This window comes from Lepus europaeus, chromosome 10, assembly GCF_033115175.1.
Source record: "Lepus europaeus isolate LE1 chromosome 10, mLepTim1.pri, whole genome shotgun sequence".
In the NCBI taxonomy this organism is placed as follows: Eukaryota; Metazoa; Chordata; class Mammalia; order Lagomorpha; family Leporidae; genus Lepus; species Lepus europaeus.
In genome coordinates, this window is record NC_084836.1 from 112,062,852 (window position 1) to 112,088,559 (window position 25,708).

General features: G+C 49.5%; 1 protein-coding gene across 1 annotated transcript in view; it reads right to left on the minus strand.

Annotated features, from left to right (window-relative positions):
* WFDC3 (WAP four-disulfide core domain 3) overlaps positions 1-25,708 on the minus strand; it is a 33,442-nt gene extending 7,734 nt beyond the window's left edge. Inside the window, exons 1-8 of the mRNA XM_062202381.1 lie at positions 25,588-25,708; positions 24,990-25,112; positions 23,940-24,018; positions 23,884-23,889; positions 23,553-23,620; positions 20,383-20,385; positions 11,232-11,363; positions 8,240-8,425 (exon numbers count right to left, since the gene is read on the minus strand). Coding sequence (XP_062058365.1) covers positions 8,240-8,425; positions 11,232-11,363; positions 20,383-20,385; positions 23,553-23,620; positions 23,884-23,889; positions 23,940-24,018; positions 24,990-25,112; positions 25,588-25,663 — 673 coding nt within the window. The 5' untranslated portion in view covers positions 25,664-25,708. The remainder of the gene's footprint in view (positions 1-8,239; positions 8,426-11,231; positions 11,364-20,382; positions 20,386-23,552; positions 23,621-23,883; positions 23,890-23,939; positions 24,019-24,989; positions 25,113-25,587) is intronic.

Sequence of the window (25,708 nt, forward strand, 5' to 3'; positions counted from 1 at the left end):
CTGAGTCCAGCACTCCACTGGCTTACTAATAATTTATGGCCAGAAGCATGAGTCAGCATGAAAGACAGCAGTGATGGCCGGCGCCGTGGCTTAACAGGCTAATCCTCCGCCTAGCGGCGCTGGCACACCAGGTTCTAGTCCTGGTCGGGGCTCCAGATTCTGTCCTGGTTGTTCCTCTTCCAGGCCAGCTCTCTGCTGTGGCCAGGGAGTGCAGTGAAGGATGGCCCAAATCCTTGGGCCCTGCACCCCATGGGAAACCAGGAAAAGCACCTGGCTCCTGCCATTGGATCAGCACGGTGCGCTGGCCGCAGCGCACCAGCCGCGGCGGACATTAGAGGGTGAACCAACGGCAAAGGAAGACCTTTCTCTCTGTCTCTCTCTCTCACTGTCCACTCTGCCTGTCCAAAAAAAAAAAAAAAAAAAAGACAGCAGTGAAATTCTACAGAGATGCTAAGTTCCCATTGATATGTGGTCTTCAACCATAATGATGACTATAATAATCACTAAATTTATTTACCTCATAGGGACAGAGGACAAGGAAGAATAGAAGCTTAAGATGACAGAAGAAAAAAGGAATATTCCTCATGAAAAATTATGCCAAAATTGTTCTGAGTAAATAAATTGAATTATGTCTGGGAGTTTCCTGAATTCAAAATTCTTGCTCATTTCTTTGCCCAACTTTGCCTTTCATACTGATTAGATATATAAAACTTTTACTGGTCTGAATTCATTCGCCACTCCCCACGGATTCTTCCAACACAAACTACAGATGACCTATCTCCAGGTACCAACCTATCCTTGTAATGAGTCAATGTGTAAGAAGGCAATCATTCTTGAGAGCTCCTTGGCATGACTTGCCAAAACTGAGTTCGTTTCTGCATTTTGTCACTGACCCCAGTGGACTTCCATGTAGGTGCAACTAAAAGAATCATTGAACTTGTTTATCTGCCACAAATCAACAGGCATTCAACCTTCGACAACACCCACATTCTAGGGAAATGTCTCTGGCACCCCAGGTACCAGCAATATGGAAGTTATGACTTTACAGCTGTGAGCCACAGTCTTGAACCAAAATAAACCTCCATTGTCAGAGCACAGAGGGTCACACCCCTCTGTTCTGACTACTCTCTTCATAACCTTGCCAAGAACCCTCACAAGCAAATCCATTGATATAAGCAGCTCGCGTCAGTATTCTGAGAACCATAAAAAAATAAAAGTAACCATAGTGCAAGGTGAATCCACTTGTGGGTATTCTAGCTCACTCTCAACACTAGCAATCCAGGATTATGGGCACAAACCCAGAGACGTCTTGGGAATTAGCAGAATGCCTAGGTTAGAGATGTCACTAGAGCCCCTTTCCCAGGAATTACTGCTGTTCAAAAGAAAAAAAGGAAAAGGAAAGAAATATGAAAAGTTGGGTAATCTCTTGTTATTGGGGCAATGTCTAGGCTCCTGACCACGCTGTGTCCAAACAAAACTTTGTTCCAAAGCCTAGCATCACAGGGTGGAATGTATCTGGTGCCATTACAGATTCTGAGGATCCTCCCCTTGATATATGGTGAAACACAATGTTACATAAACAAGAGTCAAGTGAAATTTATTTGAAAAGTCTTTCAGAACTATGTTCTAGAGCAAAGAATTACTATAAGTAAAATACTCTCTGGAGACAAAAAATTCAAGCCCCAAAGTCCATCATAGCTTCAAGTTTTCATATTTCTCTGGAATTACTCAGTTCGCTTCTCCCTTCATTCTAAAATTTGCCTGTAAGTATTCCACAGATAAAAATTACAACATCTCAACAGAATGTGAAAAGTACTTAAAAAGAAACAAGATATTGGCCGGCGCCGTGGCTCATTAGGCTAATCCTCCACCTGCAGCACCGGCAGCCTAGGTTCTAGTCCCGGTTGGGGCGCCAGATTCTGTCCCGGCTGCTCCTCTTCCAGTCCAGCTCTCTGCTGTGGCCTGGGAGTGCAGTGGAGGATGGCCCAGGTCCTTGGGCCCTACACCCACATGAGAGACCAGGAAAAGCACCTGGCTCCTGGCTTCAGATTGGCACAGCGCGCCCGCCGTAGCAGCCATTGGGGGGTGAACCAACGGAAGGAAGACCTTTCTCTCTGTCTCTCTCTGTCACTGTCCTAACTCTGCCTGTCAAAAATTAAAAAAAAAAAAAAAAGAAAGAAACAAGATAGGATTCAAACCTGCAACAGAGAGACAGCGCACACTGGGAGAGGCGCATCCACGTGGCTCCTGCGCTGAGGACACCCCTGAACCCCCCCTGCATGTGTCATGAGACGCGGGCCGCAGCCCTGAGCCTTGAGAAGCAGAGAGGGTGTTTAGCGGAGACGGCCAACGTGGCCCAGCTCCTTCTTCATTGTGGCCACTCTCCAGTGCCTCGACAGTTACTTTTCACATTTTACTGAGATGGTATAACGTTTATCTGTGGAATACCTAGTGTGATACAAGCTATTATGTCTCTTTTTTTTTTTTTTTTTTTTAGGCAGGCAGAGTTAGAGAGAGAGAGAGAGACAGAGAGAAAGGTCTTCCTTTTCCATTGGTTCACCCCCCAAAATGGCTGCTGGCGTGCTGCACCGATCCGAAGCCAGGAGCCAGGTGCTTCCTCCTGGTCTCCCATGTGGCTGCAGGGCCCAAGGACTTGGGCCATCCTCCACTGTCTTCCTGGGCCACAGCAGAGAGCTGGACTGGAAGAGGAGCAACCAGGATAGAACCGGTGCCCCAACTGGGACTAGAACCAGGGGTGCTGGTGCCACAGGTGGAGGATTAGCAAAGTGAGCTGCGGCGCCAGCCATAAGCTATTATGTCGAACCATATTACAAAAGAGAATATCAGAAAAGGGCGGGGTGGGTGGGACAGGTATATGGCATAGCAAGTTAAGCTGCCACTTACAGTACCAGAATCCCGTATCAGAGTGCTGGTTGGAGTCCCAGCTGCTTTGCTTTCCAATCCAGCTTCCTGCTAACAGCCTGGGAAAGCAGAAGATGGCCCAAGTGCTTGGATCCCTGCCATCTACAAGGGAGACCAATATGGAGTTCCTGGCTCTGGCTTTAGTCTGGCCCAGACTTGGTTGCTGCTGCCATCTGGGGAGTGAACCCATAGACAGAAGATCTCTCCTCTCTCCTCCCTCCTTTCAAGTAAATAATCTTTAACAAAAAAAAAAAAAAGAAGAAGAAGAAGAAGAAAAGAAAATGGAAGGGAGTATTTAAAATAAGTGGAGTGTAAAAGAAAGGTATGAGCCACAGAGTGGAAGATCCAAACAGTGAGCAAGGGGAGAGAGGTGAGGGCAGAGACGCTGGGTGACTGCTCTTTGTAGCTTCAACATGCAGAACCATGGGCATCCCATCAGTACCGTCAAATGAAAGAACAAGAATGCATACAGATATAAAATGGGCTGGTCAAACGTCTCAGGGCACACACTGGAAGGAAAAGAGGAGATTCAGAAAGATAAAAGATTGAAAAATAATGGAAATTAAGTCCAGTTTGAACATTTTTAGATACTTACTCTATAGCAGTTACTGTGTTACATACGGGTTAGTCACAAAGGTAATAGAAAAAATAAAGGAAACAAGCATTTTATGGGATATTGGGAGTATATAGTTATATATTAGTTTATTTTTTTTAAAGATTTATTTTATTTATTTGAAAGACAGAGTTACAGAGAGAGGCAGAGACAGAGAGAGAGGTCTTCCATCCGCTGGTTCACTCCCCAGATGGTTGCAACGGCTGGAGCTACACCCATCCAAAGCCAGGAGTCAGGAGCCTCCTCCAGGTTTCCCACGTGGGTGCAGAGGCCCAAGGACTTGGGCCATCTTCCACTGCTTTCCCAGGCCATAGCACAGAGCTGGCTGGGAAATGGAGCAGCCGGGACTCAAACCGGTGCCCACATGGGATGCCGGCACTGCAGGCGGTGGCTTTACTCGCTATGCCACAGCTCCGGCCCCTATATATTAGTTTAAAAAGAAAACCTTTTTGAAGGACAATTTGGCTATAATTAGCCAGTTTTTCCCTTTTGTGGGGCTTCTAGAATGTCATTGCTTCTCCTGCCTGGAAGTGGTCTATGACTTGGGTTTTTGCTGCCCTCTGGTGGTACTGAGAATAAAGCACTGGTTCTGAGAATAAAGCCAAGAACCTTTTCCACTTCCACCTGGGCTTCAGGCACACATGGGGATTTCTATAACCAAAAAAAGGGGTGAAGAAAGGAGGATCTGCAAGATCCACTGATGCTGGTCAAGGAAAGGTCTCTGTCAGTCCACGCCTGAGGTTCAGCAAGTGTCAACCCAGAAATTCCTGCCCTTTGTGTGAAAGCTGAGATCAGAGACAGGGAGGAGGGCGCCCTTCCACCCTGGTCAGAGGCTGATTTTAGGCTAGGAGGTTGGGCAGTAGGATCAGGATCAGCAGTGAGGCTGGAATGCACTTCAGCCCAGAGGAAAGAAAGGTATAAGGAAAGCTGCCCAGAAAAGCCCCATCTCAGCCCCTTGACCTCCAGTTCCAACACAACCGCAAGTTCAAAGTCAGCCTTTCGGTGCTCGCTCCCTTTCTCTCTCTCTCCCCCTCTCTTTTCTTCTCTCTCTCTCCTCTTCCTCCTCCTTGTCTTCCCCTCCCCCTCCCTCTCTTCTCTTTTTCCTCCTCTCCCTCTTCCCTCTTCTCTCCTCTTCTCCTCTCCCCTCTCTCCTGTCTCTCAACACTGCCACCTGTAGGTAAGTCAGCAAGCTTCCACCTAAGGGTAGGCTGCCCCAGACGGGAAGAGCCGACCTGGAAGGGACCGCTCTCCTACTGCTCAGCCTGAGCTGCAACTGGAACTCGCCCTCCCTCTCCAGTCACAGAAAATCGCCCTGCAGTATCTGAAGGTTCCCAAACTGTTAGCTTTCATTGAGAGGTCTCCCATACTGCTTTTATAAAACTATGTACATGTATTTTTGTGAATTTGTTTTTTTGTTTTGTTTTTTTTTTTTTTTTTTTTTTTGGTAAGCAATAAAATTATAAGCAAGGGATGGGTGTTTGGTGCAGCAGTCAAGTTGCCACTTGGTATGCCTGCACTCCATACCAGCGTGCCTGGTTCAACTAATGTACACCCTGGAGGAAACAGACCACAACTCAAGTATGGAGACCTCAATTGAGCTCTAGGCTTCTAGCTTCAATCAGATCCGGCCCTGACTGTTGAGGACAGCTGGGTAGTGAACCAGTAGATGGAAGATTTCTCTGTCTCTCTCTTTTTCTGTCTTTCAGAGAAAAAAAAAATGAAAATAAAGGTTTTAAAATGATAAGCGAAGCAGTGGGACCTGACAAGCCAGTCCACCACACTGATACTAGCCCTTCCAGATTCCCTTGCAACATGAGCCTGGAGCTATAATTGTCCCTGGGGTGACCACGGGGAGGCTCCTGTCTGCCACTCTTGGGAATCAGGCAACACTGACATATGTCTACTCCAAAAGATGGGTGTTCTGAGCCCAGCAGGAAGCAGAATCTCATGTCAATGTGAAAACATAGCCAGAAACAGGGTTTTTTTGTTTGCTTGTTTCATTTCAGAGGTATTCCTCACCTTTTTCCATTAAAGCTGGTTATTACCAAAGCATTTTTGTGATAGTTAAGGTGAGTACTGGTATCTACATTTTTCTTGCTTTAAAAGCTCTGACTATTCAGCAACATTTTTTAAAAAGTTATTTTAATTTATTTGAAACACAGAGTGACAGAGAGAGAGACAGGGAGGCACAGAGAATGAGACCTTCCATCTGCTGGTTGACTCCCCAGATGGCCGTAGCTGGGCCAGGCCAAAGCTAAGAGCCTGGAACTCCAACTGAGTTTCTCCCACGTGGGTGGAGGGGGCCCAAGCACTGCTTTCCCAGACACATTAGCAGGGAGCCAGACTGGAAATGGAGCAGCTGGGGCTTGAACCGGCCTCTGATGGGCAGTTTAATGTGCTGCACCACACCAGCCCCCGCTGACTCAGCAAATTTGATCCAGCTTTCAAATCCATATGCCCTTTGAGGAATAGGATACACGCAGTTTATTAACTACCTACTCAAAAGGTATTCCCTCCTTCCCCCTTACTAATAGAAACTCAAGGTTTATGTCCAGGCAGGTCCCTCCCCTCGCCCCAGGCACAAAGCCTTGTTAACAAAGACACTCCTGCTTGCCCATCCCCCTCCAAAGCTGTTTGCTTTCCAGCCTCCCCATGCAGAAGCTGCAGCAGCTGTGAGGTAAGCAGCCCAGGACAAAAGCCAGCACACTAAGGATGCTGGAGAAGGAAGGAAGGAATGAGCCCGGGCACCCGTAGCACAGATACGTTACTATGGCAACTGTATACTGCGTCCCTCTGTACCCCAACAGGCGCTGTAACTAAGTCTTTGTATCTAAGCCACTGTTGGTTGGATTTCCTATTTCGGGCAACCCAAAGAATTCTTAATTCACTAAGGAGCTACAATCATTCTTTAATTCGTTCATTCAAAAACATTCACTGAGCGCTTTTTTTTAATTGAGAGAGTACAGGTTCTACTTAAGAATTAGAATTCTACTACAAAGAACTGTCCAGATTTATCTGCAAAAATAGACCATGATATATATGTACAAGAATATTAATGTTTAATGAAATGACTAATTAAATAAATTAATCATTTTGTGGAATTTTATTAAAAGAATAGATATGATGACATGAAAGATTTCAAGGTATGACATTATTCACTTTGTACACATGAAAAAAGAAAAATTTTTAAAGGTTTATTTATTTGAAAGGCAGAGTTACAAAGAGGCAGAGAGAGAGAGATCTTCCATCTGCTGGTTCACTCCCCAATTGGCCACAACAGCCAGAGCTGCACCAATCCGAAGCCAGGAGCCAGGAGCCAGGAGCCAGGAGCTTCTTCTAGGTCTCCTATGCAGATGCAGGGGTTCAAGTCCTGGCTCCTGGCTCCTGGCTTCGGATCAGCGCAGCTACAGCCGTTGCGGCCAACTGGCTAGTGAACCTGCGGATGTAAGACTCACTCTCTCTCTCTCTCTCTCTCCCTCTCTTTCTCTCTCTCTCTGCCTCTCTGTAACTCTGCCTTTCAAATAAATAAACAAATCTTTAAAAAAAAAAAAAAAAGAAAGGAAAAAAAATATTCAAGCAACTACAATAAACCAGCTACCCAACCCTGTTCTGCCTCCAACCCACATTCTCCAATAAAAGAAGGGTCGACAGGCCCAAAACAAGGACTGAGGCCCCCTCCTCCCAGGGCTTGAGACAGACATCTATGGAGAGTCATCCTAGGTTTAGCTTCTACCCAAGTCTCCCACAGCCACACCCAGCCAGCACCCACGTTCCGTGTTCTCAGAGAGAATGCATCAGCCATCCTTCCTCAATGTCATTCTCACCATCCCACAGCCACACTCAGAACCCCTTGCTCCCCCCTGCGCTCTCCTCTGAGCCCCCAGACAGCATACACGAGAGGGTCAGTAGCAGCCTCCACTGGGGGAGAGAAGCACCGCACGGCCACCGCCTACCCACAGGGCTATTCCTGTTCTCAGGCGCCAACAGCAAGGGGAGCAGAGCAAGGAGGGCCAGGAGGGCCCTGGGATGACAAGCCCCAAGGTGGCACCTCCTCCCAGCTGCCAGGCCACGCCCCCTGGAGTCAGCGAACGCTCTGGACAAATCAGGACCACTAGGGCACCAGGACCTCTGGAAGTAGAAGAAATACCAGCTCACAGCTGGGCCCTCCTGGTTCCAGCTACCCAACTGGTTTTCTGCTCCACCACAGAGAGCCTTGGCACATGTTACTCTCAAAAGCCTTAAATGGCTCCCGCTTCCTGGACAACCCAATCCAAACTGGCATTGAAGACTCACTCAGATATCAACCTTGCATCTCCTCTTGCAAAAACGGAAGCTACAGCTGTTCCATTACCCACTCCTCACCTACCCCCTCTCATGTCATGTTCACTCCCACCCCGCGCCTTTGTTAACGATCACCAGATTGCCAGCTGGCACATCACCGGATGCTAGCCCCACTTTGTCACATCTGCCAAGCCTTCAGGGCCTAGATCAAATCACGCTTCTACCACAAAGCCCTTCCCCGGGAGCCACACCCACTCTGAACACTATGAGCCCACACTATACTCAGAGGCTCTGTTTGTGACATAGGATCTTTCCCTCCAGCGAGGTTCTTCTTGGCCTTCAGAAGTTCCCTTCCCGGCACCTAAGCCAGCGTTGGACTCATAGCAGCTGAGTCCATGGTTGATGCCCACGGGCTGGACTCACCTGATTCAGAATCAGACCTGACTGTCGAGTTGGGGTTCACGGTCAGCTTGGGCGGCAGCACTGCCGGAACACAGAAGCGGCCACAGCCTGACTTGCAGCACTTCTCCCCAGCTTGACAGTTCTCATCCACCATGCAGTTGACGATGCACAGGCCCACCAGAATGTTCGGACAAACACCACTTCGTCCTGTGCGGAAAAAGGGAGGTGGAAAAAAGACAGGATGCCAGCTCCACTGTCTACAGGTTCCCTTCTAGAACTCAGACCCTGGAGCCCAGGGTCAATCAACCTGTTACCCAAACTAAATCCAAACCAAACTCTCTGGGAAATTGGGAGGCTGCAGGGTTTCTAGAAATCTGTAAGGACTCAAGGAATCTCTGAGCCAAGAGTCTTCTCGTGGTGTCCCAGAGGGAGTCCCCTAGAGGTGACTCAGGAGTTGATAGCTCTGCAGGTGTGGGGACAAAGATGGGCGGAGTGGAGAAGAGGCAAGCCCCCCAGACCACCACCTCTCCTCCTGCACTTTAGCCTTGTCACTCCTCAGGGAGGCTTTCTCTACTGGATGAATTATAGTGCCCCTGCCTTGTGCTCCCACAGCATTCTCCATGAAACTTTATTACAATTCCTTATTTACCTATTGATCTTCCCTGATAGGCTGTAAGCTCTATGTTAAAGAGTCTATCCCCAGTGCCTCAAGCTTTGCCTGGGACCCTAAAGAGACCAAGACAACATCTGCATCAAGGATTTTGAAAGGGACTCCACAGTGCCTGGCACCAAAGGAACACTCAAAAGCATACTTTTTTGGGCCGGCGCTGTGGCACAGAGGGTTAATGCCCTGGCCTGAAGCGCCAGCATCCCATATGGGCGCCAGTTCTGGTCCTGGCTGCTCCTCTTCCGATCCAGCTCTCTGCTGTGGCCTGGCATAGCAGTAGAAGACGGCCCAAGTCCTTGGGCCCCTGCACCCAAGTGGGAGACCCGGAAGAAGCTCCTGGCTCCTGGCTTCAGATCAGCGCAGCTCCAGCTGTTGTGGCAATCTGGGGAGTGAACCAGCAGATGGAAGACCCTCTCTCTCTGCCTCTACCTCTCTCTGTAACTCTGTCTTTCAAATAAATAAAATAAATCTTTAAAAAAAAAAGCATACTCTAAAAAATATTGAAGAAACAAAGGAATAATCAAAATGTTTTTTTATTTATTATATATATACTCATATACAAGGGTACTTCAAAAAGTTCGTGGAAAATGGCATTAGAAGATAAGGTTATCTTGGTGTAAAAAAAAATGTTGAAATCTATACAAAGTTGCCTTTTAAAAGCTCAAGAAAAATGCCTAGTGTAAAAAAAGCCATGCATGGCTTTCAATATTTCTGCATCAAAATAAATATTTTTTGCAAATGTTTTTATTTTCATTTACTTAAAAGGCAGAACAACAGAGAAATTCCCAAAACAGCTAGAGGTAGGCCTGGGTGAAGCCAAGAAACTGGAACTCCAGTTGCAGAAGCAGGGACCCCATATCTGAGCCATCATCTCCTCCTCCCAGGATACATGAGCAGGAAGCTGGACGGATCAGAAGCAGTACAGCCAAGACTCCCATCAGTGGGCACTCCTGTATGGGAGGTGGGTGTCCCAGGCAGTAGCTTAATTCACTGTGCCATAACTCCCACCCCAACTTATCTTGTTCTTGTGACTTTTATTTACTTATCTTCATTTTTATTTGAAAGGCAGAAAGACAGAGATCTTCCATTTGCTGGTTCATGCTCCAAAAACCCATAACAGCCAGGGTTACGCCAGGCTGAAGTCAGGGGCACAGAACTCCAGCCAGGTCTCCCCCATAGGTGGCACATAGGGACCCGAGTACCTAAGCCACCACCTGCTGCCTCTCGGGGTGCACATTAGCAGGAAGATGGAACTGGGAGTGCAGCTGGGACTAAAGCCAGGCCCTGGGATGAGGCATGTGGCCCTTCCAAGTGGTGTCTGAACCACTAAGTCAAACACTCACCCTAAACTTCCCTTTTCAATCCATTTTGCTGCAAACTTTTGGAAGTTCCCTCATAAGTTGCTTCCAACTAAGATTTCACCTGAGATGGAGGAAAGCTTTGTACTAAAAATTAGGTCTGAATGCCAGTGATCTTGGGAAACTCCCTCATTTGACAGATGAAGAAACTTGGGCTCAAAAAAGGGGTTTGTTGTGTGGGAGAACGGGAAGAAGCACAGCTGTGGCCACTCAGCCACCTGGGGAGTGAACCAGCAGATGAAAGGTAGCACTCTCGCTCGCTCGCGCTCTCTCTTGCTGTCGCTCTTTCTCTCTGCCTCCTCCCTCTCTCTGCCTCTCCGTAACTCTGCCTTTCAAATAAATTTAAAAAAATTTTTTTTAGAAAAGAGGGATTTGTTTGCCAACAGTCACACAGCAAATCTGCAGCAGATCAATACCAGAAGCTACGCTTCCAGTCTCTCAGCCTAGGGATTTTTCAATACTGCCCCATCCTGCCTTCCCCTAGATCTTTTATTTATTTATTTTTTTATTTTTTTTCCCAAAAGAAACCTTTTATTTAATGAGTACAAACTTTGTAAGTACAACTTTAGGAATACAGTGATTTTTCCTACCATACCCGCCCTCCCGCCCACCCACCCCACCTCCTCCTCCCTCTCCCATTCCCTGTCCCATTCTCCATTAAGATTCATTTTTAATTAACTTTATACACAGAAGACACACTCTATACTAAGTAAAGATTTCAACAATTTACACACACAAAAAAAAAACTGTTTGAGAACAAGTTTTACAGTTAATTTTCATAATACATCCCCAGTTCTTTTAGTGCCAATATTGTCTCTTTGACCCCAGAGGGAAGAGTTCCTTTACTCTGGGGGTTCTGTGGCACAAGAAAAACGATGACTCTGGGTCCTCCCAGGAAGTGAGAGAGACCACGAGTGGCTTCCCTCCCAAGTCCATGCTAGGACTCATGGGAACATTCCAGTATTTCTTCCCGAAGGAACCAACTTACCTCCCTCGATGTCTCCACGGCAGGCGTGGCCACAACCGGTGCTGCAGCATTTATGCCCCTGGGGACAGGAGAGGTCCCCATCACACAGTTCCCCACAGGGAAGGGGGTCAGCAGGACACTCAGCGCCAAGCTCTGCCGGAGAATCAGAACATTGGAGACCAGGGTGTGAAATATTTCCTCCTAGCATTCGACGTGCATATTTATGTGCGTGTATGTAAATGTACATATTTATATGCATCATGGGTATGTAGTGCTCTCTGGCATTTTATATCATTTCCATTTCTCCTTTTCTTTTCTTTAAGTGCTGGCCCATAAGCTACAGAATTGATTTTAGCACTCACAGTTTGAAAACCACCACTCAGCTCTAACCCACTGTGGCAAACATGCTAGCTGCCAACCCCACATCTGTGCTCCCCTCTTTCCTATTGCAGCAAACATTTACATGGGCAGCCCTCAGTGAGCTGCATCTCCAGGGATTCATGCCTTGGTGTAGTCCCCTCTCCTATGGACTCTGGGCTTCCCCACATGACTTCAGCATATGACGTGGGACGTTAGCAAGTAGGACACAGGCAGAGCTTTGACAGGCACTTGCATACTGGGGCTTGTCCTCTTACCACATCTGCTGTCAGAAACCAACTGCCATGCCAGAACACAGCATGGACTAAGACTACAGAGTAGTGAGGCCTCCACAGAGAGAGGACATGGAGGAAGACGGTCCACCCTGGTCATTGTAACCTAGCAGAGATCCCCAGTGAGCTCCCAGCTGAATGCAACTGCCTGAGTGACCACAGCTACACCATATGGGTGTATGAACTGCCCTGCTAGGCCCAAGCAACTCACACAATCGTGAGAAAGAATAAACTATTGTTGTTTTAAGCTACTAAGCTTGATGACGATTTGTTGTGCAGCTATGGACAACTGAAACATTTATTTTTTTTTTAAAGATTTATTTATTTATTTGAAAGTTGGAGTTATACAGAGAGAGGAGAGGCAGAGAGAGAGAGAGAGAGAGAGAGAGAGAGAGAGAGGTCTTCCATCCAATGGTTCACTCCCCAATTGGCCTCAATGGCCAGAGCTACACCGATCCAAAGCCAGGAGCCAGGAGCTTCTTCCGGGTCTCCCATGAGGGAGCAGGGGCCCTAGGACTTGCACCATTTTCTATTGCTTTCCCAGGCCATAGCAGAGAGCTGGATCATAAGTGGAACAGCCAGAACTAGAACCGGCGCCCATATGGGATGCTGGTGCTTCAGGCCAGGGCGTTAACCCGCTGAGCCACAGTGCCAGCCCCCTGAAACGTTTATTAATAGAAACCCAGGGAGTCCAGCCAAACTGAGGCCTTCTCCATAATCTGTTGCAAGTGGTTTTGACCACAAACCAAGACATCACTGGGACAACCTTTGCATTCCATACCCAGGGCTTCTCCCTTCCAAATTGCCCTCTCTTTCTTTCTTCTTCCAGTCCAAAGACAGACATAACACAGAGGCGGCGCAGCCTTCTTCCACCAGGAAGCAAGCAGCAGGAGGACAAAGTCAAGGACTGTGAGGGAGAAAGAGAGACACAGCTTCTTCCTTGTCGGCATCATGAAGCCAGCTGACCAGCCCTGCCCCTACTCCACAACTTCCTGTTATCTGAGAAAAATGAATCCCTACTTGGTTAAGTTTCTGTTGTGTGCAGCCCAACACATTCTTGCTCCATCCCTTCATCATCGCTAAGAAGGAGACTCAAAGAAGAGAAAGGGCCTGCCCAGAAGTGCAGAATGAGTCAGGACAACACAGGACAAACAGCATCTTCACTGGCAGCGAGTACTTTCTACTGCCCCGCTGTTCAAACACGCGGCACCGGGCCAGGTCCTCAGAAGCGGGCACATCCAAAGAAGGCCACATCCAAACAAACCCACTGCCATGACTCATTCGTGAGTCATTTGTGAGTGTTTGTCCAAGTTTCTGAAATGAAGGGAAAGGTGATTGGCAATTAAAGCCTTTGTAGATAACAGAAACAGGACAGGTAAGTGTGGTCGCATGTGCCTGGCTCCAGGAAGTCTGTCATGATGGGAAGGCCGTGCCAGACTCCGAGGAGAACAAGGGAGGCATGCTAACCCTGCACTCTGAGATCCTCCTCGTAGGCCCTCACTTCAAGTCTTCTCTGCCACTGTGAGATCATGTCCAGACTAGATGTATTGATTTTTTTTTTTTTTTTTTTTTTTTTTGGACAGGCAGAGTGGATAGTGAGAGAGAGACAGAGAGAAAGGTCTTCCTTCCATTGGTTCACCCTCCAATGGCCGCTGTGCCCGGCACATCGTGCTGATCCAAAGCCAGGAGCCAGGTGCTTCTCCTGGTCTCCCATGTGGGTGCCAGGGCCCAAGCACTTGGGCCATCCTCCACTGCACTCCCGGGCCATAGCAGAGAGCTGGCCTGGAAAAGAGGCAACCGGGATAGAATCCGGTGCCCCAACCGGGACTAGAACCCAGTGTGCCAGCGCCGCAAGGTGTAAGATTAGCCTGTTAAGCCACGGCGTCGGCCCTAGATGTATTGATTTTTTATTCATAATAAATATGCTCCCTGGGACCCATAGATGCACCTCCCCACACTTCCCCACCTGCTTGACAAACACTGAAATCCATGCAACAATGAACAAAAAGTCTTTTGTCCAAGAGTTGAGAAGCTAGATCATAAAAATCTCCCTGCTGGAAAAAACTCAGTGTCAGAAGTTCCACACGGAGTTATGCCATGTGCCCACAAATGAGGCACCTAGAGCACCTCAGCTCCCAGATTTGAACCACCTCGCTGAGTCTGGCCCTGAAGTGACCGATCCCAGGAGCGTCCTGCTATTCTCCACCCTCAATCCCAGAGCCAGAGAGACCTTGTCTTGACTCTTCCAGCCCAGACTTCCTTGTGATCCTTGAGGTTTTGCCAAACTTTAGAAGCAATAAAGGGACCCTCAGAGGAGGGGCTAAGACCCACATGATCAGAAAACATCCCTTGTGACCAGTACTCAGCGAGCCCCCCACTCTGACCGCCGGTCTAATGCTTGAATGCCTGCCAAACAACCCGTCTCTCAGCTTGCACATCTGGAATCAACAAGGCCTCACGACCTCCTAGCCAGACTACGCCTTCCTTGTCCTTAAACTAGACAGTCTTTCCTTTATACTCTGAAATCCGGTTCTCTGGAAATTCTATCTTCTGAGCCTTTCCCCATCCCAAGAGACATGACAAACACATGGCTCCTGAGGCCTCCTGAGACACATCCTCCGCCTCTCACTGCCAGCTCTGACAGGCTGGGCAAGCTCAGCTCCTCGTAAGATGTGGGTCCCACAGTTACCTCACCAGGAACCAGGATGAGACAAAGGACTGAGAGCCAGGACGGGGAAAGCATCCCCACCGTCCATCTGCGCGACCCAAACCCCAAGTTATCAGCAAACAAGCAGTGTGGGGGAAGCCCAGGAAGCAGCCACACCCCATCGTGACTACTGCTTTGGCTCCAGTTTCCCATGTCTGAAAGAAGAATGTCAGTTACTGCGAGAAAAGCAGAATTCCAGAACTTCTCAAGCCAAGAAGGACCCTTTGGCCTACCAAATCTCTTCCTGCTCTCCTGGAAATATACAGACAGACACCCAAGTTGGGAAAGGATTTGCCTGAAACCAGTGGTGGCAAAACTGGGTCTCAACCTTCAACTCTGACATGAGCTCTTATGTCCTTTAAACCACATCTTTGTGATCCCCTACACTCCAGCAAGGGTCACCCAAAAAAAAACATCAGTCAGGCTGGGGCCTCAGTCGGCTCAGTGCTTCCAAAATATGAAGCCCAGTGGTAAGGGCAGGAGTTGTACAGGGGCTGAGCCATCGCTTGGGAATGCCATATCACATATCAAGAGTGCCTGGTTTGAGTACTAACTACTCCGCACTTCCAGTCCAGCTTCCTGCTATGTACCTAAGAAGGCAGTGAATAATGTCCTACTTGGGTTCCTGCCACCCACATGAGAGACCTAGATAGTTTCTGGTTCTTGGCTACTGGCTCAGGCCTGGGACTAGCCCTATTGTGGACATTTGGGGAGTGAGCCAGCAGGTAGAAGAAATCTCTTGGGGCTAGCACCATGGCACAGTGGATTAGTCCTCCTCCTGCAGCACCAGCATCCCCATATGGGCACAGGTTCTAGTCCCAGCTGCTCCTCTTCAGATCCAGCTCTCTGCTATGGCCTGGGAAAGCAGTAGAGGATGACCCAAGTGCTTGGGCCCCTGCTCCCCATGGGAGACCCAGAAGAAGCTCCTGGCTCCTGGCTTCTGATCGGCACAGCTCCAGCCATTGCAGCAGATTGGGGAGAGAACCAGCAGATGGAAGACCTCTCTCTCTCTCTCTCTCTGCCTCTCCTTCTCTCTAACTCTGACTTTCAAATAAATAAATAGGCCGGCGCCGTGGCTTAACCGGCTAATCCTCCACCTTGCGGCGCCAGCACACCGGGTTCTAGTCCCGGTTGGGGTGCTGGATTCTGTCCCGGTTGCCCCTCTTCCAGGCCAGCTCTCTGCTATGGCCCGGGAAGGCAGTGGAGGATGGCCCAAGTGCTTGGGCTCTGCACCCGCATGGGAGACCAGGAGAAGCACCTGGCTCCTGGCTTCGGATCAGTGTGATGCGCCGGCCGCAGCAGCCATTGGAGGGTGAACCAACGGCAAAAAGGAAGACCTTTCTCTCTCTCTCTCTCTCACTATCCACTCTGCCTGTCAAAAAAAAATAAAATAAAATAAAAATAAAAACAAACAAATAAATAAATCTTTTTAAAAAAAAATCTCTCAGGCCAGCACCGCGGCTCACTAAGCTAATCCTGCGCCTACAGGGCACCGGATTCTGTCCTGGTTGCTCCTCTTCCAGTACAGCTCTCTGCTGTGGCCCAGGAAGGCAATGGAGGATGGCCCAAGTGCTTGGGCCCTGCACCCCATGGGAGACTAGAAGGAGGCACCTGGCTCCTGGCTTCGGCCATTTGAGGGGTGAACCAATGGAAGGAAGACCTTTCTCTCTGTCTCTCTCTCACTAACTCCGCCTGTCCAAAAAAAATGTCTCTCTCTCTCTCTCTCTCTCTCTCTCTCTCTCTCTCCCTGCCTCTCCTCTCACTGTGTAACTGTGACTTTCAAGTAACATAAATAAATCTTTAAAAAGAAAGATCTCTCTCTCTGTCTCTCTTTCTCTCTAACTCTGCCTTTCAAATAAATACATAAATCTTTTTTTTAATTAAAAGAAAATCATCAAAAGGACTAAGAGGAAAACAGGTACAGTTTCCCATGAGTCCTCTTTCAATAGAGTCACACAGAACCCACTAAATTCCTCTGGCATAGCACTGTGACAACATATGCGAGGTGTTGTCTACTAGGGAAATTCATTAAATACTCAGTGTGCAAGGTTTTAATTTGAGGCTGTTGACATAGGCACCTTGTGCCTAGCACATACCAAGAGTCCAGACTCTGAGAAGGAAGGCAGAGAGGCTCAGCCAACGTCACATGACTTGCACAGTCAGCTTAGGTACAGCGAGGCACTCTCCTTAGTCAGGGTGACAGGAACATTCCCAAACCCACGTTCTCGGGAGCCAGCCAAAAGCCCACCTTGGCAGCAAGCCTTTCTAGGAATAGCAGCCTTGGTTCTGCTGTGTTAACTCTTTTTCTGCGCAACCAGCAGCAAGTTTGTCGAAAAAGGTCAACCAGACACCCAGAGAGCCTGCTCCGTCAATCCATACAAAGAATGTGATGTAGTAAGCAAAAGAGTCACAGGGGATCCAGAGCAGCCACACTTCACAGAGTGGGGAGCCGCCATGGCAGGGCAGGGGGAGGGGGCAGGAGTGGGTGGCAGCCAAGAGGACAACTCTCAGCTTAGTCTGAATCTTCAAAGCTCGTCCTCCCCGAGTTCCTGTCTTCTCGGTAAGGAGCACCACCATCATCCACAGCCCAAGCCAGAGGGCCAGCATCACTCTCTCCCTCAGCAGCTGCGGCACATCTGTCTTCACACAGTCCCATGAACCCCACGCTCAGAAGTTCCTTGAGCCTCCCACTTCACGTCTACATCGTCACCTCGCACCTAAGCCTCCACGTTGGCTGCTTAACCCATCTTCCACCGTCTACACTTACCCACATCCTTTCTTCAAACATCAGAAGAGCAGTCTCTTCTAAATGAACACTAGACCAACCCCCTGCTTTTAGAACCCCTCAAAGACTTCCTTTTGTACTTAGAATAAAGGCTAAGAGAGAAGCCCTGAACACCCCGTAAAGTCTGGGCTCTGCCTACCACTCCAAGCTCAACGAGGCTCCCTCTTCCTCTCCTCTCCTCCAAACACAGGCTTCCTTCCGCTTCCTCAGACCGAGGGGCAAGCTCTTCGCACCTGCCAGCCTCTGCCCTCGCAGTTCCATCTGCACGGCATCCCGTGCAACGGCCGGCTCCTTCTCATTCTCTGAGTTAACAATGACACAGCCTCTGCACCACTCCACGTTTCCTTCACAGCACACACCGTAGCCTGTGGTTATTCGTCATGTGGCTACTTGCTTATTTCCTGTCTCCCACCACGGATGAGCACTGTGAGAGCACACCGTGGCTGCCTTGCTTACCACTGGATACCCACATACCAAGCAAGTAGATGTACAATGTGCACTGACTAAATGAATAAGGAAGGGAGGACGAAAATGGACAGGCCAGACTCCAGACAAGTGGGAGGGGCCTGGACAGAGAGCTGCTGGGTACAACTCCACAGCTACGGAACAGAGAGCTGCTGGGTACAACTCCACAGCTACGGAACAGAGAGCTGCTGGGTACAACTCCACAGCTACGGAACAGAGAGCTGCTGGGTACAACTCCACAGCTACGGAACAGAGAGCTGCTGGGTACACCTCCACAGCTACGGAACAGAGAGCTGCTGGGTACAACTCCACAGCTACGGAACAGAGAGCTGCTGGGTACAACTCCACAGCTACTAGCACTGCTTGGCAAGTTTAGTGAAGGCTTTTAAGATGCATTTCTTCTAAACTGCGTCATCACTCTGTGAGGTAAATATCCTCATTGCCATTTCTTTTTTTTTTTTTTTTTTTCTTTTTGACAGGCAGAGTGGATAGTGAGAGAGAGAGACACAGAGAGAAAGGTCTTCCTTCCATTGGTTCACCTTCCAATGGCCGCTGCGGCTGGCGCATCGTGCTGATCCAAAGCCAGGAGCCAGGTGCTTCTCCTGGTCTCCCATGGCACTTGGGCCTTCCTCCACTGCACTTCCCGGGCCACAGCAGAGAGCTGGCCTGGAAGAGGGGCAACCGGGACAGAATCCAGCACCCCAAGCGGGACTAGAACCCGGTGTGCCGGCGCCGCAAGGCGGAGGATTAGCCTATTGAGCTGCGGCGCCAGCCTCCTCATTGCCATTTCATAGATGACATGATTGAGGTTCAGGGACATGAAGGGACTTGCTCAGGTCTACAGAGCAAGCAAGCAGGCAGAAGAGCTAGGATTCAGTCTTATGTTCAGACCAGAATGCCCGCCATGAGCAGGTCCCGGGGTCTTCTCTGTGCCCTGGCAAACTCCCCTCCACCTTGCCAAACAGGCCAGCATTGGCTGAGGCAAACCTCTGGCAGGGTCAGAGCTTAATGAAAAGCAAACATTTTTTCACAGTCCAAGAAGGATATCCTAAGGGTACAGCAAACAATCCTGCCGTGTGAAGGAACCAGCCCTCCCCCAGGCTGAGAGCTTTAGAAAAGTAGATAACTACTAACAACAACAACAACAACAGCTACTACTACTACTACTACTACTACTACTCATACTATTGGGGCCGGCATTGTGGCGTAGCAGGTGAAGCTGCCACCTGTGGTGCCGGCATCCTATATGGGCAGAGGTTCAAGTTCTGGCTGCTCCACTTCTTTTTTTTTAGAGTTAGACAGTGAAAGAGAGAGAGAGAGAAAGGTCTTCCTTATTCTGTTGGTTCATCCCACAAGTGGCCGCTATGGCCGGCGTGTTGCGGCCAGCACACTGCGCCGATCCGAAGCCATGAGCCAGGTGCTTCCTCCTGGTCTCCCATGCAGGTGCAGGGCCCAAGGACCTAGGCCATCCTCCGCTGTCTTCCCGGGCCACAGCAGAGAGCTGGACTGGCAGAGGAGCAACCGGGACAGAATCCAGCACCCCAACCGGGACTAGAACCCGGGGTGCCGGCGCTGCAGGTGGAGGATTAGCCTAGTGAGCCGCGGCGCTGGCCATGCTCCACTTCTGATCCAGCTCTCTGCTGTGGCTTGGGAAGACAATGGAGGATAGCCCAAGTCCTTGGGCCCCTGCACCCACATGGAAGACCCAGAGGAAGCTCCTGGCTCCTGGCTCCTGGCTCCTGGCTTCGGATCTGTGCAGCCCCAGCAGTTGCGGCCATCTGGGGAGTGAACCGGCAGATCAAAGACTTCGCATTCTCTCTCTCTGCCTCTCTGTAATTCTGCCTTTCAAATAAATAAATAAATCTTTAAAAAGAATATACTAACACTACTGGCAGGCAATATTGCCTCCTAGCAGGCTAGGAACACGCCAGGCAGGCACTAGGATGCCTACAGGAGATCACAATTCTAGCCTGTCCGCCTAGCTCCAGGGGAAAAGGAAGCTTCATCTGGGTTGGCCATGGGCCAGAGCAGTTCACAAAGCTCCTGTGCCTGGGTGCCAGCCTCACCCTTAGCCCCAACAAGGTAGCCATCAGCTTCAAACACTGGGAAGATTGTACTAAGCCCTACAAGCCGGCGGTGAGTGATCCGCCTGCGACAGATTCCCAGGCTTTGGTTACAGAGCCAGGCCTCAAGAGTCCTGGCAAGGAGTACAACCTTCTACTCTCCCTTATGGGCAAGCTGCCCAAGATAGCTGCCCCAGCTGGGCAGAAACAGCCACAGTGGGGACTGGGAAAGGACATGCTACCTGGAGTGCTTTGGCTGCAAGGAAAGACATTGTCACATGTCACATGTCACGGAGTCTCAGGGTCTCAGAGAGGAAGTGAATGGGGGAAGAGAAACTGTACCCACGATCCAGTGCTCCACAGGAGACAAGAGGAAGGAAGCTAATGTATACTGAGAGCCACTTTACACACTTGGACTCATTACAACAACCGTCCACGTTTTTTCCTTCATCTTACAGAGAAAGGAACAGAGGCAGAGAAGCAGGAGAGACTTTCCATGGACCTGCTGGCCGTTAACCAGTGAGCCCCAGGCTCGAACCCGGGCTCTGACAACCCAAACCCAGGCTTTTTTACTCTAACTGCTACATGCGCTCATATAAGAGAATTGTTCCAGTTCCTTTAGAAGACACGATGGAAGATCCCAGTTAGGACAACAGAGAAGATGATAAAATATTGAGGCATAAACTATTCAAGCAATCTGTTAAAACTATGAAACACTCTGAAATACACCAAAAACACTTGAACAGTGGGAGAAGCCATAAAGATTCAACATTGTAATAATTTCAGCTCTAAGGGCCAGTGCCGTGGCTCAACAGGCTAATCCTCTGCCTAGCGGTGCCGGCACACCGGGTTCTAGTCCCGGTTGGGGCACCGGATTCTGTCCCGGTTGCCCCTCTTCCAAGCCAGCTCTCTGCTATGGCCCGGGAATGCAGTGGAGGATGGCCCAAGTACTTGGGCCCTGCACCCCATGGGAGACCAGGAGAAGCACCTGGCTCCTGCCTTCGGATCAGCGTGGTGCGCCAGCTGTGGCGGCCATTGGAGGGTGAACCAACGGCAAAGGAAGACCTTTCTCTCTGTCTCTCTCTCTCTCACTATCCACTCTGCTTGTCAAAAATAATAAAAAATAATAAATAATAAAAATAATGTCATCTCTAAGTTAATTTATATAGCGAACACCACTCCCAAAAAAGTAACCTCAATACTTGGGAAGAGAGAGAAAAAGACAACATGATAAAATATGTATATATTTGGGTGGCCAGTGTTTGGCACAGGGTTAAGCTGCTGCTTGGGAAACCCACATCCCATACTGGATTGCCAGGCCCAGTCCTAGCACCTCTGCTTCTGACCCAGAGTCCCGCTAATGCATCCTAGGCAGCAGATTGTGGTTAAATGCTTGGTCCTCTGCCACCCAATGGGACACCCAGAGAGAGTTCTGGCCTTCTGGCTTCTGCATGTTGTGGAGCAGTTGTGGGAATTGGGGGAGTGAACCAGTGGTTGGAAGATATCCCTCTCTTTCTGTCTCTGTCTCCCTCTTTCTGTCACTCTTTCAAGTAGATGAAGATAGATTATATTGCATAAATAATATATATATATATTGAAATCATATGCTTAGGGGCTGGCACTGTGGCATAGCATGTAAAGCTATCTGTAGTGCCAGCATCCCATATGGCTGCTGGTTCTGGTCCCGGCTGCTCCACTTCCGATCCAGCTCTCTGCTGTGGCCTGGGAAAGCAGTAGGAGATGGCCCAAGTCCTTGGGCCCCTGCACCCACATGGGAGACTGGAAGAAGCTCCTGGCTCCTGGCTTCAGATTGATGCAGCTCCAGTCACTGTGCTATTTGGGGAGTGAAACAGTAGAGGGAGGCTCTTTTCTCTCTCTGCCTTTGACCCTCTGTAACTCTGCCTCTCAAATAAAAAATAAATAAATCTTTTTTAAAAAGAAATTATATGTTTATTTCATGTTTATTTGTTGAACTTTTTACTCCCCCACAGGACTATAACTTCCATGAAAGCAGAGATAGGATCTACTTTGGTTTAATGTTTATTTATTTATCTATTTATTTGAAAGGCAGAATGAGAGAAAGAGATCTTCCATATGCTGGTTCACTCCCCCAAATGCCCTCAACAGCCTGAGCTGGGCCTGACCAAAGTCAGGATCCAGAAACTTCATCCTGGTCTCCCCCTTGGGTGGCAGGGGCTCCAAAGCACTTAGGCCACCATCCACTTCCTTCCCAGGTGCACTAACAGGAAGCTGGATCAGAAAAGGAGCAGCCAGGACTCAAAGTGGCACTCTGGTATAGGAGACAAGCATCGCACACAGTGGCTTAACCCACTGTACCACAACGTGACCCTAGAGGTGGGATCTACTTTGTTCACCACAATAAACCCAGAACCCATGATGGGATCTAACAAACAGTAAGCTTCAAAAAAATATTTGTTGAAGGAATGAATGTATAAATGGAGAATTAGGGGATCGGTGCTGTGGCGCAGTAGGTTAATCCTCCACCTGCAGCACTGGCAGCCCATATGGGGGCCAATACTAGTCCCAGCTGCTCCTCTTCCAATCCAGCTCTCTGCTATGGCCTGGGAAAGCAGTAGAAGATGGCCCAAGTCCTTGGGCCCCTGCAACAGCGTGGGAGACCCAGAAGAAGCTCCTGGCTTCAGATCAGCCCAGCTCTAGCCGTTGCAACCATATGGAGAGTGAACCAGTAGATGGAAGACATTTCTCTCTGTCTTTCCTTCTCACTGTAACTCTACCTCTCAAATAAATAAATAAAATCTTAAAAAAAAAAAAAAAACCACTGCCACCAGCCATTTTGGTTTTAAAATAAACAAATAAATGGAGAATTAGGTTACATGGACTTTGCAAGAGGGAGAAGGAATCTGTTTGAAATACCTATGGACCAGAACCAGAATAAAGCAGGACATATTTCCAAGAGGAAATGTGTGTGTACAGAGGGCTACAGACCTGCAGAGGCACGTGAGAAGGGAGACATGTGTTGCTTTCCACAGGCATCCAAATCTATTTTGCTATCCCTTGGCAGATTCTCATGCTAAGCATTTAACAAAGAACATGACTGCTGACAATGGGAATTGGGAATTACCCCACAGCTTTCAAACCCACTTGCAAATGAGGATATGCCAAGATTGCCCTTCCCATAAATCATCATGGCTTGGATATACTTTGCATATCTTTTTTTTAATGTCTCAATATATCAGGCACTTAATTATTGTTTTTCCTTTTTTTAAGATTTATTTATTTATTTGAAAGTCAGAGTTACACAGAGAGAGAAGGAGAGGCAGAAAGAGAGAGGTCTTCCATCTGCTGGTTCTCTCCCCAATTGCCACAATGGCTGGAGCTGCGCCAATACGAAGCCAGGAGCCAGGAGCTTCTTCCAGGTCACCCACGTGGGTGCAGGGGCCCAAGGACCTGGGCCATCTTCTACTGCTTTCCCAGGCCATAGCAGAGAGCTGGATTGGAAGTGGAGCAGCTGGGTCTCGAACCAGCACCCATATGGGATACTGGCACTTCAGGCCAGGGCATTAGCCTGCTGTGCCACAGCACCGGCCCCAATTATTGCTTTTCAAAGTAAAACCAGCAACGTGCATGAATGTTTGAGGAAGAAACAAGCAGGCCAAACAGACTGTAGGGTACAGGGATGGGGCTTCTTACCCAGCTTCTGTTCAGAGACTGGGCCTACGCAGCTCTTGTTGCAGCCAAACGTGCAGCACACTTTTTTTTTTTTTTTTTTTTTTTTGGACAGGCAGAGTGGACAGTGAGAGAGAGAGACAGAGAGAAAGGTCTTCCTTTGCCGTTAGTTCACCCTCCAATGGCCGCCGTGCTACGGCCGGCGCGCCGATCCGATGGCAGGAGCCAGGTGCCTATCCTGGTCTCCCATGGGGTGCAGGGCCCAAGCACTTGGACCATCCTCCACTGCCTTCCCGGGCCATAGCAGAGAGCTGGCCTGGAAGAGGGGCAACCAGGACAGAATCCGGCGCCCCAACCGGGACTAGAACCCGGTGTGCCGGTGCCGCAAGGTGGAGGATTAGCCTATTGAGCCAAGGCGCCGGCCCGACACACTTCTTAAAACAGAACTGCTTCCAGACAACCCTGGGACAATCTCCTTTCCTCCCTGTAGAAAAAAGGGAGACAGCCACAGAGAGGAGATATTGGCGCCCAGGGCGGGGCACAACGGAAAGGAAAGTCGGAGGAAAGCAGCCCTGAGCTTTAGTTGGGCTTCTCGACCCCAGTGCTAACGCAGAGACAATGCCAACAGCAGTGATAACAGCTAACACGCACTGATACTCAGCTATAACTACCTTGTAGCAGGAATATCACATTTGACCCTCACAGCCGTGCCCAGATGAGGAACCCAAGGTTAAAATCTTAAGATTTATGCTGGCGCCGTGGCTCAACAGGCTAATCCTCCGCCTAGCGGCACCGGCACACCGGGTTCTAGTCCCGGTCGGGGCGCCAGTTCTGTCCCGGTTGCCCCTCTTCCAGGCCAGCTCTCTGCTCTGGCCAGGGAGTGCAGTGGAGGATGGCCCAAGTGCTTGGGCCCTGCACCCCATGGGAGACCAGGAGAAGCACCTGACTCCTGACTTCGGATCAGCACAGTGCGCTGGCCACGGTGCGCTGGCTGCAGCGCGCTGGCCGCGGCGGCCATTGGAGGGTGAACCAACGGCAAAGGAAGACCTTTCTCTCTGTCTCTCTCTCTCTCACTGTCCACTCTGCCTGTCAAAAATTTTTTAAAATAAAAAAAAAAAAACTTAAGATTTGAAAAAAGAGCTGTGCGGTGCTAGGGTCTATTCTCTCAGTCCCCACTACTACAGCCTCCCCTTCCCAACTCTGCCCTCCGGCTGTCACAAGAACTCAAGTCCAAAGTAAGAGGCAGACAAACTGTGTTGCATTCTTTCCTGACAGAAGGCAAAGCACTGGAGGTGCTGAGTGATTAAAGGAAAAAGGACCTCAGAGCGGGGAAGAAGAGGTGCTCAAGGTGAGCCACATCTCAGGAGCCATCCAGGAGGTAGGAAGCTGGGTCTATCTAAGGCAGAGGCAAGGCCAGAGAGCGCACTGGGATTCTGCCCCCACGCCAACGTACCCTTAGGAGTGCCTCCTCGCACACCCGCCCACAGCCCGTGCTGCAGCACTTGTGCCCATCTGGACACGAGTCGTCACCCTGGCACAAGTCTCGGCACGGGTTCCTAGCAGGAGGACACGCTCTGTCTTTCACTGCAAAGACAGCACGTGAAGGTGAGTGATGGTCAGGCCCCTTGGGAATGGGAAATGGAGGTCAAACGTACTCCAAGAACCTCCGGCCTCTCCAGATTCTCCTATCCAAAAGATCTCTGCCATCACTTCCCCCTCCTTCCACGCAACCACTAACAAGCACCCACCACTGCTGAAGGCCCAGCCATTCTGCAGATAAAGAAAAGCCAGGGTGATCCTGCACTCACTTAAGGAGCTCTAGGAAAAATCTGGAACCTCTAGTAAGCCCAACTGGAAGCCCTCACTCCGAGGTCAGGGAGGGTCAGGAAAACCAGGGAGACGGGCTGGGCTGTCCTGAGAACCTAATTACCCAGCCCTGTCCTACAGAACACCGCCATCTCCACAGATGAGGACCCGCCCTCTGGGAGAAGGCTGGGGCTGACTTCCCCACAAGCCCCTTTCTGTTCCTGCTCGCCGGGGGTCCCAGATGATAGCTCACCATGCTCTCCCGCGATCAGCCAGGATGCCAGGGTCGCAAGAGCAAATGCCTTCAGAAGGAAGACGCCGCCTGACATCGTGAAGACGCAGAGAACTGAGAGGAGAAGGCGCACAATGCCTGA